We start from the raw sequence: 18,933 nt of genomic DNA, 5'->3' as shown, positions 1-18,933 counted from the left end.
ACAACATGATAAATATGTGTCATGTGAGACTTGTACTGTGCCTTGAAAACAGAGTTGAGCATTAGGGAGGCAACCTTCTTTCACCTGCCTTCTTGTTTCCAGAAGAGGGACAATTTTGTGAATGGGACTGACTTTACCTGAATGGTAAATTTGGGGAAAAGAATACTCTTCAGGACTCTTTGTCAGGTTTGATGCTCTTGGCTTTTTCTTTCTTCATAGACCTGGTCCTGTTGGGGTTGTCTAGTTATGCCAATGATTGGCTTGGTTGTCTGCTACAGACCTTTTTCTTCAGTCACCTTTATCAGTGCTGACTATGCTATCTTGACTCCCATTCTCTTTTGGTTGGATGTGATCATGGAGAGAAGGGTAGAAGAACAGGTTGGTGGAATCATAAGGCATTAAACACTGAATAGATGATTACTGTAGGTGAATGTTCTGGATTGATGAAAATGGATAGAAGATTGGAGCCAGACTGTACAAGGCTTCAGTGTGGACTTCATTCAAGCTTTGTGACCACTTTTGAAGTATACAGAGTTTTGTCTTAGCATTATGAATCTGATAATGCTATAAATATATCACTGTTTTTATACATCTATGTTACTTCAGTTGGGATTCATGGAACTTTGAACTTTGGATCTTTAGCAACTCTACTTGCAAGAATCTAATCCACAAAAAATCTAGTCCAGGGTCTCCCTGCCCTGGTGGCGTAGGGGTTAAGTCTTAGTGCTGTCATACTTCTCTCAGCACTGCGGCCTGAGTTAAATCCCAGGCCAGGGAGCTAGCATAAACATAGCGCAGCAGACCTCTCCTGTGTCGTCCACTGCTCCCCTCAGCAGTGTATTTCAATGGATCCTCCTGTTCTGCTCCCTACTCTGTCTCTGGTGAATCCTCTCACGCACCTCTGGCCTATCTCCCAGTTCTTGTATACATAAATAAATAAAAATAAATCTTAAAAAAGTCTAGTGGGGCCTCCCCGGTGGTGCAGTGGTTGAGCGCTGGGTTGCGAAGCTGCCCGTGGCCTCTGCGGCGCCGGTTCGATCCCTGGCTGCTCCCCGGCCGCTGGAGGAGGGTCCCACATGGCGCGCAGACCTCTCCAGCCGCCCGCTGCTCCCCTCAGCAGTGTACTTCGGTCCTTCTGCCTGCTCTGCTCCCTGCTCTGGCTCTGGTGAATCCTCTCACCCTCCCGCGCTTCTGACTGTGCCCAGTGCATGTATAGACAAAAAACAAAAAACAAACAGAAAATAAATAAATAAATAAATAAAGCATGCCTCTATAAAAAAAAAAAAAAAAGTCTAGTGCACAAAATGTTTGAGTAGCACTGAAATACTGTTCTAGAATGTTTCATTCCTCCTCTGTTACCTTTCTCAAGTAGGAACCAGAACAAGCAATTTTGGATCACTTGCTCCTCCTGTGGGTGAGGCTGATGTCAGGACAGGCATATATTGATGTTCTCAAAGAAGTAATTGACCAAATGGGACCTACAAGTCCTGAAAGTCCTAAAGGAATTATTTACTTTGAGCTTGCTTATGTAAGCAACTGATTTTTAGGTAGTTTATTCATTTTTTGCTTATAATTGCATAGTTTGTATCTCTGTAAAAGTAAGCCATGTAAAATGAGACCTTTATAGTATCGCAGGTAGTATGAGCATCCTACGATGCTTAAGTCTTTTTACATATTGGCTGCCCATCACCACTTTCCTGAAGCTAGATGCCATGAATTTATCGGTGGAAAACTGGGCAATTAACACATCCTGCCTTGTCAGGATATTTTGAAGAAATGACTTTACTGGTAATCAACAGGGGTACTAAACATCTGTATACTGTATTTCACTTTTCACTGTTATTTAAAATTAAATTAGAGGAAAACATTTCACATCCATTGATAATATTATTTGAAAATTGACTTGGAATTTTTTGTTAAATTTCTATTTTCGGGACCTTATGTTTTCTTTAGTGTCCTTCTTTACCTTGACTTGACAGATGCTTGATTTACTGGCTCTTTTACCTCAGCTCATGCACATTTATTCATAATAGACATCTGTTAACACCCAGAGATGCAGTGTTTCTTGTCATCTGGTCAGGATTTATGTTCTGCAGCCAGAACCAGATACTTCCCAGGGGAGAAGGGTGTGTTACCAGCTTGTAATCATTTGGTGTTTTTCAAGAGGGGAGATATTTTGCTTTGGTAAAATTTAGGTGGACAGTATATTTTCTTTAGAAATTAATGTAGTGAGTATATTATTCATATCATTTTCATGTGCTGTTTTAGCTTAAATTGCAGCATGGATTTTATGACTTTGAAAATGTTTGTGTTTGCCTAAGCAGTTGGATAAATGCAGGAAGGTTAGGGAAATGACTTATGCTTTTTACAATAGGTAGAAAAGGATATTGGGTTTAATTTACCTGATCTCTCACATACCTCCTTAGAAGAGATGAAAATCAGAAAATTATGTCTGATTTTTTCTTAATCAGAAACAGTCTTTACCATGTTGTATTTGTAAGAGAGACTGCTAAGCAGTACATACTTCATTAAAATACATAGCCGCCACACAGAGGTGACTTGTAAGTTAAATAAAGATGTGGCAAACTAAGCTGAGAAAGACAATTGCCATAATTCCCAGTTTAGATTCACATTTAGCACCCATTTTCCTTCTTGTCAAAGTGACAACATCTTTTTAAAAAAAATTAGATCAGATTTAATTTTGTTTCAGAAGTTAGCGGAACCTTTGAAATAACTATAGGTATTTTCATATATATTTTACAAAGCCTAGATTTAAGTGACTACTAAGGCTGACAACTTAGTTTTGCTTTATCTAAGTTCTTTGTGAAGTTTCTGCCAAGGTTTCAAGATTTCGTTACTGAGTTTATAAGGAGTCAGCAGAAAATATTTGAGAACTCTTACTGAGAGCCTCTAGTCTCTGCTTTGCAGTGCTTGTTTTGATTGTTCTTTTTTTTAAGAGTCTATAGAGATGCGTTTGTGTATGTTATTTACTCAAGGTCTGGTTGATTTCCTTAGAGGGATACTGATTATGCTGTGCTGACTTTAGATGGTCCCTGTGGCTTTTCAGTGTTCCCTTGTGTCACCTAGCATAAATCCTGAAGTATTCTGGGTACGCACCAGAGCCCTGCATCTGTAACAAATAAGGAGATATATTCAAAGACTTGAATTTTTTTTTTTTAAATCCTGGATCTCACAAAAATGTAGATCAATAAACATAATTTGGGAGAAAAAAAAGAAAGCCTGGATCTTTATATTGTCTGCTTCATTTATAACTTTTGAACATTATTAGAAACAACAGGTCCAAAATCTGAGGAAGGTGAGAAAAACTAGGAGGAGATAGGGAAATAGTAAGGAAAGGTGAAGACTTCAGTTCCTGGTCTTTGCATTTGCTGTTGAAGGTCTCCCCTGTCTGTCAATACTGATTATAAAACGGTGAGACAGGCACAGAAGATATTGAGAACTACTAATATTTGATGCTAATTTAAAAAAATATATATTCCTTTTTTGAAGCTTTAAAACATTTTATTTACTTAGTGCCTTAGTGAAGTTGCTATGAGAAAAACTTGATCCCTGCATCTTACATTTGTTTTCTGAGGGACTTTATTACAAATGAATGTTTGTCATCCTAATTCCTAGTCCCTAACTTTACACATCATAGTCCCCTCAAAAAACAAAGCAGCTATCACCATTTGTAATAAGCCATTACATATTGTGAATTCATAGCCTTTTCCAGAGCAGGCATAGTCCCTCCAGGGGGGATATCATCTGTCTGGTCAGAAGACAACTAAAATGGTCTGTAAAAAGTCCTTTGACTCTGTCAAAGGCTTGCTTTCATGTTCTTTCCTCTGACTTCACATATGTGTCCATGTTGATGAAAGGGTGCACAGTGACCCTAAGGCTTGCTCTGGGACTCCCTGTGTGTCCCCATTAGGTTGACTTCCCTGCCTCCAGGCCTGGATAAGCAGCAGCACCCCCAGCTGCCCCATCTCCAGGGAGTGTGCTTTCAGGAAACCAACTGAGTGAATAGGTAGCAGCTGGTATAGGGAAGAAGAATGGACCTCCAGGGGGCTTTAAAAAAGGCCATGAATTCAGCTCTAGTCTCTGTACGCACACTGTTTTAAGAACCAGCTGGCAGCTTGGCTGGATAGTGAGGAGGTGAGGAACTGGCTTGCTTTTTGTGCCTTTCTCCTCAGCTTTGGAGTCCACTTTTTGCTTTGCCCCTTTTTAAAAAGATTTATTTTTATTTATTTATGCATACAAGAACTGGGGTGTTGGCCAGAGGTGTGGAGGAGACATGGCAGGATTCCCCAGAGAAAGAGTGGGGAGCAGAACAGGCAGATCCACTGAAATAAACTGCTGAGGGGAGCAGCAGGTAAGACTGGAGAGGTCTGCTGCACCATGTGGGTCAGCTCCCTGGCCAGGGATCGAACTCAGGCCACAGTGTCTGGGGATAGCCTGATAGTGCTGATACTTGAACCCCTGTGCCACCAGGGAGGGGCTTGCTTTGCCCTTTGGTTTTGATGTTTCTAACCTTTAAAAGTCTCAGATATGGCTTTCTTTTAACCCCATTTGTCTCCTTACTGTTTTTATCTTCTATCTGCCTTTGAGAGGCTCCCTGCCCAATCTACATGGTAACAACTGACTTAGTACCATCTATCCAGTTTGCCTGTCAAGGGAGCTTGGCTGGTTGCATGGGAGTTGTGAACTACATTGGCCATCCCCTTCCCATGCACCAGTGTCTTTCTTCTTGCTTATGTGTGCAGCCATGTAGCAAATTTATTTTTAAGTCAAAAATGCTGCTCATGTTAGGATTTGGAGCGCTCTCTTTATGGCAACATAAATTGAAGAAATGGATATTTTGTTTTTCAGCAATACAAATTTCTTAATTGTAATGAAAGAGCAAAGTATATGTGGATGAACTGTAATGACAAGGAACAATGTAGGTGGACTAACAAAGTCCATGAGACTGCAAGTCTTGTGACTGCTTTATTAATAGTAAGTTATTAATTAAAGAGGTAGATGTACTTTATGGAAGTATATGAATATGAATATATGAATGAATGAACTTTGTTTTTCCTATTAGATAGATATAGACATATACCTATAAATGTATATATTTATGTTTCTCTGTATGTCTGTATTGTTTTCTGTAGCACAGTAACACAAAAGTTGTGGCTTAAAACAACAAAAATTCATTCATTTATTCATTCTGTTATAGTTTTGGAGGTCAGAAGTCCAAAATTTGGGTTGGGTCTGAAATCCAGGAACCAGGAGGGCAGTGAGAGAGAATCTATTTCCTTGCCATTCCAGACCTCTAGAGAGTTGCATTCCTTGCATTCTTTTGCTCTTGGTCTCCTCCATCATCAAAGCCTGTAACATGGATCTTTCCTCTCACTGTGCTTTCCTCTGACTATCTTTTCTGTTTCAGATCTTGGCCTACTTGGGTAATCCAGGATAGTTTCCTCATACCAAGCATCTTAATCACATCCTCAAAGTCTTTGCCAAAAAGGCAACCTTCACAGATTAAGGGACTAAGATGTGGATATTTTGGGGGGCGTGTGTGTGTGTGTGTGTGTGTGTGTGTGTGTGTGTGTAAGGTGCTCATGTCTGGTCCTAAGTGGACCTGTTAGGATCCACTAACACAGAGGGAAGCCAGTGTTACCAGTTCTACTTGTTTTAGCCATCTTTTTCCCTGTTACCCCCTCATTCTTTGGCCTTTGAGTGTTCTGTGTTGTAACTTGAATTGGTTCTATTGCCTTTTAACGGTACTTAAGTTATCTGTCATCCTAAACAACTTACCTCTTGGTCTTAGAACTTTCAGTCTTCCTAATGCTTATTAGGCTGCCAAAACAACAGATCACAGACTGGGTGACCTTGATAGTTCCAGAAGAAAATTATTTTCTCCTAGGCCTGGAGTCTAGAAGTTCAAGATCATTGTGTCACAGGGCTGTTTCTTCTGGGGGCCTGTCTGTGGCTTGCAGATAGCAGCCTTCTCCTGGTATTTTCAGAGGATCTTTCTCCTGTGTGTGTCTGTGTCCCAATCTCTTAAAAGGACACCAGTCATATTGAATTAAGGCCTACCCTAGTGACTTTATTTTAAGTTAATTATCTCTTTAAAAACCTTATCTTCAAACACAGTCACATTTAAGTTACTGGGTTAAGACTACAGTTGACAAATTTGGGGGTAGGACACAGTTCAACCCATACCACCTGATCATTGCTTTTTGCAGTGTTGGCATTAAGCTTCTTGTCCCTGCCTGTGCTTGGCTTGACATGTGCTGTGCTCTGCTGCCATGGGTCTGACTTCTGCTGGGTGTTGGAAGCAGATAGGATTGAGCAGGATCAAATGTGGAGTGTGCATGTTGGAATTGTTAATTTTAATTGAGTTAGGAAATATTTTTATAGTATTTCCTTTTTAATCTTCTCTGATCAGAAGTATTACTTTATAATATACACATCTGACTAGGAGGCTTTTATAACCTCTGAACATCATACTGAATTGAAATAAAAAGGGAAGGAGTGTGTTACCCTCATCTACTCTCAACTGGCGCTGCCCTGTCTCTGCCTTCTCCTCCCAAATAAACAGAAAATTTCTTCCACTGTGTGCTTGTAGCTTTCTACTTTTTTCTCTTGATTTATTTCATAGCTAGACAGTTAAAAGCCATATAAAATGCAAGTTAAAGACTGTTATGCAAGGCATGCATTTTTTGGTCATCATGTCATTGTAATTTTATTACAAGGAAAAGATTTATGTTATTCTTTTTAATGAAATATCTGTGAAGGTGGTTCCTAAGTGTGAAGAATCACTGCACTTCAGAATTAAAAGATATTATAAGAGAGAAATTTGAATAGTACTCTTTATTGATAAGGAAGCTAAAGTCTAAAGACTACTTGTAAGTATCACTTGGGTTTTAAATGTGAATCAACTGACGGTCCACTTGCTACTGTTACTTCAAGGCCATACTTCTTAATAAGATTTATGTTTCTAAAATGACTGAGATAAAAGAAAAGAAAATATTTTATTCAATTAGTGATACAGAAGGAAAAAGTAGTGCTAAATTAAATGGGTCTTCCATCAAGCCAATTGTTTTCAAATACAACTTTTCTGAGAGTGGCAAAAACTGTTGTTCAGATAGGTGAAGATTTATTACCATTGGCATGGTAAGAGGATGTATCAGTGAGGCTCAAGGGTTTAAGATTAACTAACGTAGGGCCTCCCCTGGTGGCGCAGGCGGTTGAGCGCCGCGCTGTGAAGCTGTCCACAGCCTCTGCAATGTGGGTTCGATCCCCGCCGACCGGCGAGGGTCCCACAAGGTGCAGCAGACCTTTCGTGTCGCGCCCACTGCTCCCCTCAGCAGTGTATTTCGTCAGTCCACCTGTTCTGTTCCCCACTCTGTCTCTGGTGAATCCTCTCACCCTCCTGCGCATCTGGCCTGTACCCCAGTTCTTGTATAAAATAAATAATAAATCTTAAAAAATAGAATAACTAATGTAAGCAGAATGGATTTTATTTCACTAGACACATTAGGGAAAGTTAATGCTTTGATTTGGCCTGAATAGTGGGCCTTAGGGTCCCCACATCTGTCACAGATGGAATGTTTTATTATTATGGAGTCTTTTAGTGGGTTTTACTCCTGGGTGGACCATCCCTTTAAAAAATGGTTGTTTTCCCAAATGCCCAAAAATAGATGACTGGATCAAGAAGATGTGGTACAAAGATAAAAAAAAATGGTTGTTTTCTAGGAGTGTCTGAATATACTTTGAACATGGCCTGTCTTTCAGACCTTAGCTAAAGGGAGCTAATAGACCAGCATCACCATCATCTGAGAACTTACTTGAGGAATGTAGAGTATTAGGTCCCATCCCATACCTAGTCAAGTATATTTTAACAAGATTCCCAAGTGATTCATATATCGAGTAAAGTAGAAAAACATTAATCTAGAGCAATGGCTCACAAAACAGGAGCTTTAGTATCAGTTGGAAAATTGCTAGAAAATGCAAATTCTTACTACAGACATCCCAAACCTGCTGCATAGGAAACTCTTGGTGAACCCCAGCAATACTTGTTTCAATAAACTCTATATGTGATGCTAATTCATGCAAAAGTTTGAGAACTACTCTAGAGCCACGTGTTTCAAACAGTTTGATCATGACCCATGGTGAGAAATATATTTTTGTGCCTTAGAAGTTTTATAAAACAACACTTTTTTACTCTGTGCTCGCAATTCCGGTAGTTTGTTTTATTCTGCTACATGTATACGTGTGTGTATATACTTACATACATAGAAGTCTGATCATCACCACTACACAAGGGCTACTAATGGCCCATGAGCTGTAATTTGAGGACACACGCTCCTGAGCAGGGTCTGTCAGTCTTCTTTTGACAGTCTGGGAAAGCTCTGAGTCTCTTGTCAGAATAATGCTTTTGAAGTGTGTATCATAATATACTTAGATTTGCAAAAGAAAACAATTATATTGGCTACCAAAATAATCAACCAATTTGTGAAATGGTTAATATTTGTGTTTTCTTCCTGATGATAAGATTTAGTGTCTTTCAAAGTAGGGATAAGAATAAATCATGTTTCACAATATCTCCATTAACTATTACTTGATGTGAAAATGGCTATAATTTCTATTGATGACAAAAATACAGTTTTGCTAATGAAACAGTTGTTTATTGTGTACATTGATATTTGAAAACAGTACTAAATTTTAGCCTAAGATAAGTGAAAATTAAAATATGACCCCCACCATCTGACTTCAGTCTTCCAGAATTTTATTGATGAGCCCCTATGGAACCAAGGTTAAGAACCCTATTCAGAAGGAACCTTTTGTTAGGGAACTGTTCTTAAACTAAATTGAGACTTTTATGCCAAAAAGTGATCTTCATGTAGTTTCTTAAAAGCTGTTCCTTCATTGGGCCTCCCTGGTGGTGCAAGGGGTTAAGTACCACACTATGAAGCAGTCCGCAACCTCTGCAGCATGAGTTTGATCCCCTGCCAGCCAGAGACAAACCCACATGGCGACGCAAACCTCTCCTGTCTCACCCGCTGCTCCCCTAGGCAGTGTATTTCATCAGTCTGCCTGTTCTGTTCCCCACTGTGTCTCTGGTGAATCCTCTCACCTCCCCTCATCTCTGTCCTGTACCCCAGCTCTTATATGCATGCATAAATAGATAAATCTTTAAAAAAAAGAAAAGGAAAACAAACTGTTCCTTCATTGATATCATCTTTTTTTTTTTTCCTTCTCTTTCCTAGCACCATAGTAATGAATGTCTTCTTTAAAATTTTCTTCCTGTTGTTTCACTGAGGCCTTGGAAGGTCACCTGCAAACCAAGACCTAAGCTATTAATAATGTTCCCTTTCCCATGCCCCCCATCTCAATATATGCACACAATTGGCTTAAATGAGGATCCCTAGGAGTTATCCTTTGGGTCATGGGTTCTGTATTCAGATTTGATCCTGGCATTAATAACTTACCAGCTGTACAATGTTGGATAGATTACTTCTATGGCTTTTTGCCTCCTTTTATTTATGTGTGAGACTGGGGTGATAGTGTGCTCGCCCCATAGATTATTCTGAGCATTACATGAGATAGTCACGTATTACATAAGAATAGTGCCTGGCCTGGGCCTCCCCCGTGGCGCAGCGGTTGAGCGCTGGGTTGCGAGGCTGCCCGCAGCCTCTGCAGCACCAGTTCGATCCCCCTCCACCAGGCGAGGGTCCCACATGGCACGCAGTCCTCTCCTGCCACCTGCTGCTCCCCTCAGCAGTGTATTTCATCGGTCTGTCTGTTCTGTTTCCCACTCTGGCTCTAGTGAATTCTCTCACCCTCCCGCACTTCTGACTGTGCCCAGTGCTTGTATAAATAAATTAAAAAAAAAAAAAGAATAGTGCCTGGCCTGGAATAAACAGTTCATAAATGTTGCCCATTGTAATTATCCTTGATTTCTCTTTTTCCTTGTTTCTTACATCAGTTTATCGGAATGTTGTAGATCCACCCTACAAAATATATTTCAAATCCATCTACTTTAGCCGGTTTCTATTGCCATCATCTTACTCTAAGTTTCCATGCTCTCACACTTGGACTCCTAATGGGTGTGGTTGCTTTTTCTCAACTCACTCCAGTCCACTTTCACTATAGCAGCCACATGATATTTTAAAAAGTGGTTAATGAACCACTGTGCCATTTAAAACCCTTTTCCTTTCTTTCACTTACACCCCTGGGTGTTTGAACTTTGCTTCCTCTCTAGTGTTAACCTCCTGCTGTGGTTCTCCTGGCTAGTCTTTAAACTTGCCCATTCAGCCACTTTTCTCTGGTCACATTGGCCTCCTCTCAGTTATTTGAGTAGCCTAGTCCTTTCATAGAGGAGGGCCCTGTGGATGGCCTCCTTCTGCTTAGATGGCTGTTTCTGTCCTTCCCTAGCTTCTTGTCCTTCTCATCTTTGCACGTGTTCATTCTTCAGAAAGCCTCTCCTAACCATCCTGTCTAAATAGGGACCCAGGTCCTCTTTACCATCCTGATGCTCCCTGAACACATCAAATTAATATTTCCTCTCTGTGGGGAAAAGGATAATTAATAACTTGTGATTATCAAGCACATAACTTCAAGAGGAGTGTGTGCCTTTTCCAAAAAGATAAATTTTACACATTACGAACATTAAGTGATTGCAGAGCTCTTTTAAGAAGTTTCTGTCTCAAAATTATGCAGGCTAGCTTTTCAATATTGGTATTGAAGAACAAAGTGTCCTCCCCACCGAACTGGTCCATAGTGGGATGATGGAATTAAAACTCAATCATGGGTTACAGTCAATCATTGCTGCTCCAAAGCATACAGTAGAAGTCATAAAATTTCCCTCTTTGAAGTAGTGGCCTGGTTGCTGTTAAACCCTTCATGCTCTCTCCTCCAAGGTGGTCAGTGGCTGCTCATACATGAGAAAAGGTGTCTCACATTCTGAGGGTGGACACCAGTGTGGGTGCTGTTGGGATCCTGGTTAATTTTTGAGTTTAGAGTAAAGTTTCCCCAATTCCCTGATTAGACTAGGGACAAATATCATTGTGTTTTGATATTGTTACCTTGTTACTTATTTTTAATTGCTCCAATTCCTAGGCCAGAGAAGGAGGCATTACTGATTTTTGGTAATTGCTTAAAGTAGATAGAAATGTCAGAGGAATTCACAGTCATAATATGTACCACTTTCCATCATCTTTGTAGTTTTTCATTCAAATTAGAGACTTTTAGAAATTCCAGAGCTCACTAAGTGAATGCTCAAATTTAGGACAATTAGTATAAATGATACTCCTGGAACTTTTAGTCTGTACCCTGTCAGAGTGAGGCTCTTGATTATATAAAAATGTGATCTCTTTTGTGGAAAGACTACTTTTCTTGGTGTATTGTAGTAGAACCCACTCACAGAATATTTTTCAGATGGGCTGTGGGGTAGTGATAATCACTTGGAAAGTATTCAAAATTAAATAGTTTTATTTACTAAATGCAGAAAAGTAACAACCTTCATTGAATTTTTTGTTTTTCATTATTTCCCTATAGGTTTCATGCTTTTCTCTTTAATATAGTCATAAACTTGCAGTGATTAACCTGTATTTTGATCTTTGTCTTTCATTTTTAATGATTTTATAGCATTCTGTCAAGTAGATATGTCATAATTGCACTGTTCTCTTGGTAGCTGATTGCTTTATGATTTTTTAAAAATGTATTTTTAACAATTTTTGTTTCTCTTAATTTTGCAGGCAGAAACATTTGTTTGGGTTAATAATGCATCAGCACATTCCCAGAGTGTTGCCAAGGCCAAATATGAATTTTTGTTTGGCAGACCTGAAGAGAAAACTCCAGATACTAGTAAGTGTTTTCCTGTCCTCCCCCTTTCTGTAACAGATATGAACGGCCACTAAAATTTCAAATTTTGGAAGCTGAGAATTCTTCAGACCAAGGACTGAAATTACCTGGAACTGCTTACAAAAGTCGCATCTTATATTCCTGAATTCCTCATCTTAAGAAGATTGTTTTGATGACTAATGTGGATACATTAGGAAAACAGCAATACAGGCAGAGAAAAAAATAATAGATAAAGGAAATATTAGCTTATCTTGGGAGTTAGGTAGGAAAGAGACGTTGGGAGCCTGGGCTCTCGACTAGATTTTCCCAGTTTGAATTCTGGCCTTGTAACTTATGACATGTGTGATCGTGAGTAAGTTAGCTCATCAGTTTGTGCCTTGGTTTCTCAACCATAAACTTGTAGTATACTGGTCTCAGAATTCTTTTGAAAATTAAGTAAATCGACATGTGTAAAGTTCTTAGAACCTCTTGCTAGGTAAAAAGTGGTATAAAAATATTTACTGCTATTATCTCAATCATCATCATCATGTTAGTGGGCTGACTATCTCAGGACACCCAGACCTACACACTCTATATTTTTTTATTTTTATTTTTTTGTGGGACCCTTGCCGGTGGCGGAGGAACGAACCGGCGCTGCAGCCCAGCACTCAACTGCTGTGCCACCAGGCCCCTCTATATTTTTTTAAAGATTTATTTATGCATACAAGAACTGGGCTACAGGCCAGAGGTGTGGGGGATGAGAGGATTCACCAGAGACAGAGCGGGGAACAAAACAGGCAGATCGATGGAAATACACTGCTGAGGGGAGCAGCGGGCAAGTCAGGAGAGATCTGCTGCACCATGTGGGTTGCTCCCTGGCCGGGGATCCGGAACAGGTGGTGCAGTGGCTGTGGATAGCTCATAGGTTGCATCTTAACCCCTTGCACCACCAGGGACACCCCAGAATGATAATTTAAATCTTACTTGCTGAGGCAAAAATGATTGGTATCATTTGTTTTTAGTGTGGTGGTATTCTACAGGTAGGAAGGCAGGCAAACACTTATTGAGAAAATGGATTTAATGAATATGTATTCTGTGCTAATCACTTGTGCTTGACACTTTGAGACTGCAAAGAAGTAGTAGAGGTAGTTTTTGCCCTTTAGAAGCTTCTTCATGACTAGGGAGGAGTGTGTCTTGAAGTAACTGGAGGGAGGGGTGATTGCTCTCACCTGGGCTGGGGATGACCTCATGGAGCAGGTGGAAGTTGAACTAGTTCTTAAAGAATGATTGGTATTCTGATTAATAGAGTTTGGGTGAAGGGCATTTTCGATTGAGGGAAAGTCCTGAGCAAGGGTGTGGTGGCAGAAAATATAAATTGTTTGAGGAACAGGGAGGGGAATAGCCTAGTCGGGTTTGCAAAGCATATCAGTGAGAGATAAGTTTAGAAAGATAACCATTTAGAAATGGGCAAAATCATGCTGGACCCTACCTTTTTAGACAGGGCAAAGGGTTTTCATTTTATTAAGATATTTCAAAAAGGAAGTTACTAAAGCACTGATTTAGATAGATAAATCAAGAGGGGTTGGTTTGGAAATTTGAACCAGTCAGAGAGAGCTGTTGTTTACTATAGAAGGGGTATGAGATGCATGTTTATATAAATGACTTGGCAATTACTCTTTTGTGTATCTTTACACATGTACACACACCTACACACACAGACATTCACACAAGATGGCCAATTTTTTGTATTTCAAAAATGTTCTTGAAGTTTTTTTTTTTTTAATCAAGGTATAATTGACTTGATGTATATATTTTGTTAGTTTCAGGTATACAACATAACTATTTGATATTTGTATGTATTGCAAAATGATCACTGCAATAAATCTAGTTTACATTTGTCATCATGCCACCAATACATAGTACATAGTTACAAAATTCTTTTTTCTTATGAAGAGAACTTTTAACTTCTTCTTTCTGAACAACTTTCAAATGTACAATACAGCGTATTAAACTATTCTTGTGCCTGGATCCAAGTCCTGCTTCCCAGTAGCAGTGACATTTCCATATTGATTCCCTCCCCCTACTCTTTCCTGTCCCTTCTACTTATTTTTGAAAAGGGTTTTTTGGTAGCTGCCTCATAGGTGGTATACTTACTTCTGGACTATTCATCTGTTTAGTATCTATTAATTCGGTAATACTAAAAATGAGGAATTTGTCCCACATGAATGAATATCTACCCCACAATACCAAAAGTTGTATTTTTTAGTTTTTCTCTTGGTTCCTTTTATGGTTTTAAGTATTAATCTGTGGGACTCTTTCTTCAGCCATCAGTGTAAGCAGTGGTCTCACAGCTTTTCATGTACAGTGAGAACCAGTGCTTCCGGGAGTCCTGTGTTCAGCCTCCCTCCCTTCCTTTTACTTTTACAAGGCTTATGGCATCTACCTTCTGTTCTGTGGCTATAACGAAATCTGTGCTTTCACTCAAGGTTGCCTCTAGAAATATAAACCTAGCACTGGCATTTATGAAATGCAGAATCCTAGCAATGCAGCTTGATCTGAAGTGAAGATGATGTGAAGGAGAAGTGGATCTTCTGTCTGCAGCCTCTGCTGCTCAAAGGCCAATAAGAGGTCCCCTGACAGAGAGGGGGCGAGAATGAGGGGAGGGCCACAGGTCAGCAATTACTGACGAATTGTTTGTCTTTGCCATTAGGTTTAGCTGTATTATCTGTAACAGATCATTCTTTTGCATCTTGAAGACATTTTTGTCAGAACCTTCTGACAGCTTGTTCTAATTTGTGCATAAAGTTTTCTAGACCTTTATATAGCTGTTCTCCTCAGACTTTAACAAAGTTCTTTATTGCATTCTTGATTAAATGTGCTGCTTCTTGGATTCCTTGCCTCATTCCTGTCATTTTTTTTAAAGATTTATTTATTTATTTATGCAAGCACCGGGTACAATTAGAAGCAAGGGAGGGTGAGAGAATTCACCAGAATCAGAGTGGAGAGCAGAGCAGGCAGACTGATGAAGTACACTGCTGAGGGGAGCAGCGGGCGGCAGGAGAGGTCTGCGCCCTGTGGGACCCTCGCCCGGCGGCCGGGGATCGAACTGGCGCTGCAGAGGCTGCGGGCAGCTTTGCAACCCAGCCCTCAACTGCTGAGCCACCGGGGAGGCCCTCATTTTTTTTTTTTTTTTTAAGGTAGATCTATCTCTTAGTAATACTAGGTTCTGGGTTAGTAAATTTTCTAATGATTTGGATATCTGAAAATGACAATTTTCTTTTTAAGCTCTGTCCATCACTGCTCTCCATTGTCTTCATCTGAGCTTTCTCTATGGACACTTTTTGGGTTCTTTCCACCCCAGCCCACTAATAAGTCAAGAGATGTGAATCTTTAATTGTTCTTTCTGCAAGACACATGCAGAAGCATTGTAATTTTTTTTTTTTATTTCCCCTCCACTTTTTTTTTAAGGTCTTTACTTCTGAGATTCCTATTAAATGGATATTGGTGCTCCTGAATTGGATTAATCTGTCTCTTAATTTTTTGCTCCTATTTAAAAATATTACCTTCTATTCTTCCTGATAAAAATTCTATTTTGGTAACTATAATTTAAGAGCTCTTTCCTACTCTTTTATTGCCAAATTTTCACTGCAGTCTATTCTTTTATGAAGAGTCTATTTTGAATCTCTCTAAAGAAGTAGATATTTTTCCTAAGATTACCTTTTAGTTTCCCCGAATTTCTGCTTCATCCAGGGTCAGGTCTGTTTCATTCAGTCTTGGAAATTTTCTTGGAAGCATTGTTTTTCCTGAAATGTCTGTTGGAGTTTGTTTTTCCATTCATAACTTAAATATACATAGCTAGATTTTCTCTATGTGGAGTGTGCTGCCAGCAGGCCTCTGCCCTGGATATAGGCAGGGCTAATACAAATCTTGGTGGGTTAAGGTGAGCTGTGTGAGCCTGCAAAGGGGCAGGTGGGCCTGTTATACCAGGGTAAATGCCTTGATGCTGGTAAATCTGGGTGTGGGAGGAAGGTGGGAGAGGGGCCAGTGTGGAAGCTGGTTTCTAGATTATTCTTTAGTTAATTACTGTGACATCTGTTCTACTTCCCATTCCACGTGTGGATACCTGCCAACTCTGGATATTTATTTAGCTTCTCTGTGGCTCTACTATTAGGATGACTGTGGCCCTTGGGTTAGTTCTGGGTTATGACTTCTGCTTCATTCTGTGTATGGCTATGACCCCTGTCCTTTTTATTCTGAAAAACTCATTAAAAGCTTTGGCTTAATGTTCCTCTTTTTCTCAGCACTGTTATGAGTTTAGTTTCTTTTGAGATCTGCTGGTTTTTAATAGCCCATTTTAATAGGGTCTGGAGAAGAAGAGGAGGCCTGCATGCCATAATGACCCAGAAGCTTAAGTAATTACTTTTCTTCAGTTTTATTGAGATATAATTGACAGATAACATTGTGTATGTTTAAGATGTACAGTATGATGATTTAACATGTATACATATATATATATAGTGAAATGATTATCACATTAAAGCTAGTTAGCACATCCATCACCATACATAGCAACCTTTTTTTTTTTTTTTGGTATGGTGAGGACATTTAAGATCCTCTTGCAAATTTTAAGGGTACAATACAGTGTTGCTAACTGTAGTCGTCATGCTGTACATATTTCTAGAACTTACTCAACTTTATTTTTAAAGATTTATTTTTATTATGTATACAAGAACTAGGGTGTAGGCCAGAGATATAGTGAGGTGAGAGGATTCACCAGAGATAGAGTGGGGAGCAGAACAGGTGGATCCACTGAAATATACTGCTGAGGGTAGCAGAAGGTGAGACAGGAGAGGTCTGCTGGCTGGAGAGCGAACTCATGCCACAGTGGCTAGCAACAGCTTTATAGCGCTGAGACTTGAAGCCCTGTGCCACCAGAGAGGCCCTACTCAACTTTTAATTGGAAGTTTATATCCTTTGACTGATATTTTTCCATTTCCCCCACCTCCTTAGTAACTATCAATCTACTCTATTTCTCTGATTTTGACTTTTTTAATTCCACATATAAATGAGATCAGGAGCTATTATTTGTCTTTGTCTAATTTAACTCACTTAGTGTAATGTCCTCAAGGTCCACCACATTGTCACAAATGGCAAGGCTGAATAACTTTGTCAAGGCTGAATAACTTTCAATTATATATATACACCACATTTTTAAAATCTGTTCCTCTATTGATGGACACTAGTTGTTATGGCTGTTGTGAAAAATACCTTATGTGGGGTGCATAAATCTCTTTGAGATAATGATTTTATTTCCTTTAATCATGTATGTCCAGAAGTGGGTTTACTTGTTAATAATTTTATTGAAATATAATTTATATACCATGTAATGAACTCACTTAAAGTATAAAATTTAACGATTTTTAGTGTGTTCAAAGAATTGTATATCCATCACATAATTAACTTCAGAACATTTTCATCACCCCACAAAGGAAGACTACACCCACTAGCAGTCACTCTGTATTGCCCTTCCCCCTACAGTAGACAACCAGTAATTATTTTTGTCTTTATTGATTTGTTTATTCTGAACATTTCATATAAATGGAATCATATAATGTGTGGCATTTTGAAATCAGCCTATGACTTTACACTTTTGGTTAGATTTTCCAGTAATGGCACTTACTGTATCATGCTTTGCAGAGGTGACTAGCATCTGGGGGGGCTATTAAGAAACTAATGCATGGGACTTTGCTAAGGCCTGAGAGACCTAGCAATTCTTTCTTCTTTTCTCTTAAATAGAGCACCCCCAAATTGTGTAAGTTTCAGGAGTCACAAGTGGATCTGCCCCTGCCAGCATGAGAACCACTGTAGATCATTTAAAAAGAATAAAGCTTCTTGAGCACCCCCTTCCCCAGGCTTATGAATCAGAATCTGTGGGCAGGGGACCCGGACTCCTTAGACTTCTAAGTAGCTCTCCAGGTGATGATTATGATGCATATACAGGCTTAAGAACTACTGTATTTTAAAAGGTAATTACTTGAACTATTTATAAACCACTTTAATACTGAAAGAATTCATTGTGGAATCCTTTAATACATTTGAACTGTAGTTTGATAGGCTTTATGGACTTTCAAAGCTGAGGTATTTCAAAGCTGAGGTACCACTCTCAATTGAACACCAGTCAGGTAATGAGAGGACATATCTGAAATTAAAATGTAATGACAGTAGGAAAACATGATTTGTTTGTAAAAAATAGTTTGTATTAGATTTTTCAAGAATTTAGGAAGATTTTTCATATCTCTAATGTTTACTCTTTTATGTGGAACTTCATCAGCAACTTGTGTTATGTTAGAATTCCTGTAGATATTTGTCTTGGAAAATGTTGTATAAGTGGAATCAAACAGAGAATATGGAGTTGCTACAATGTAAGTGAGCAGCATGAGGGAAGATGACACTGTAGCCTGATACAAGTGCCTCTGTTCTACTGCTTGGGGAGGTTGAATGTTTTTTTTTTAAAGCAGTGGAAATTTGTGGAGCTGTTTTACATGGCCACTGTGATTGGGGATGAGGGTTAACCTGTGGCCTTTGATGGGTGGCCAGGAATGCTAGGCATTTTAAGTGCACAGGATAGTGCTACATGACTTCAGACATCATGTTGGACGTTCAGGTAGGCCAAAGCCAGGTATCTAATGATATGGACTTAAAAGATAATGTCATGTCAATAGGAAAACATGATTTGATTGTAAAAATAAAAATGTTTTTTTTGTGGTTTTAAATGTCAGTGAATTTTATAGGACTGTAATTGCCATGTGAGTTAAGGGAAGATTTTACTTTGGCTGGAAATTTACTAAAAATTGTTCATCATTTCAAAATATATCCCACAAGGCAGTGCTCATGCTCTTGAGTGGCACACCTGTGTCAGTCTAGACTCCAGGCTTGCTTCCAGGATGCTCCTGCCTTTACGTCCATATAAGCATTTGACTATATACACAATGAAAATCACTTTAATTTTATTTCTTCTTTGTATTACATTTAGTAAACTACTAAACATACTGCACTTAGTAAATCATTTTGAATTTTATATTTAGGCAGTTCATAATAATA

At 39.2% G+C, this 18,933-nt stretch overlaps 1 protein-coding gene across 3 annotated transcripts in view; it reads left to right on the top strand.

The window, feature by feature from the left end:
* The window catches only part of PSD3 (pleckstrin and Sec7 domain containing 3), a gene marked incomplete at both ends in the record, with an annotated part of 417,861 nt that overhangs the window by 103,177 nt on the left and 295,751 nt on the right, over positions 1-18,933 (top strand). For 2 of the 3 annotated variants that reach the window (XM_084231037.1, XM_084231038.1), the window contains one exon: positions 11,754-11,856. Coding sequence is in view for 1 of the 3 variants with exons in the window: in XM_084231033.1 (XP_084087159.1) it covers positions 11,748-11,856 (109 nt within the window). Of the gene's footprint in view, positions 1-11,747; positions 11,857-18,933 lie in introns of those variants that run through there. The other variant, XM_084231033.1, reaches the window with a different exon arrangement.

Source organism: Talpa europaea (genome assembly GCF_964194135.1).
Source record: "Talpa europaea genome assembly, chromosome: 4".
Taxonomy (NCBI): Eukaryota; Metazoa; Chordata; class Mammalia; order Eulipotyphla; family Talpidae; genus Talpa; species Talpa europaea.
The sequence above is the reverse complement of the archived record's forward strand: the minus strand, read 5'-3'. Positions and strand labels throughout refer to the sequence as shown.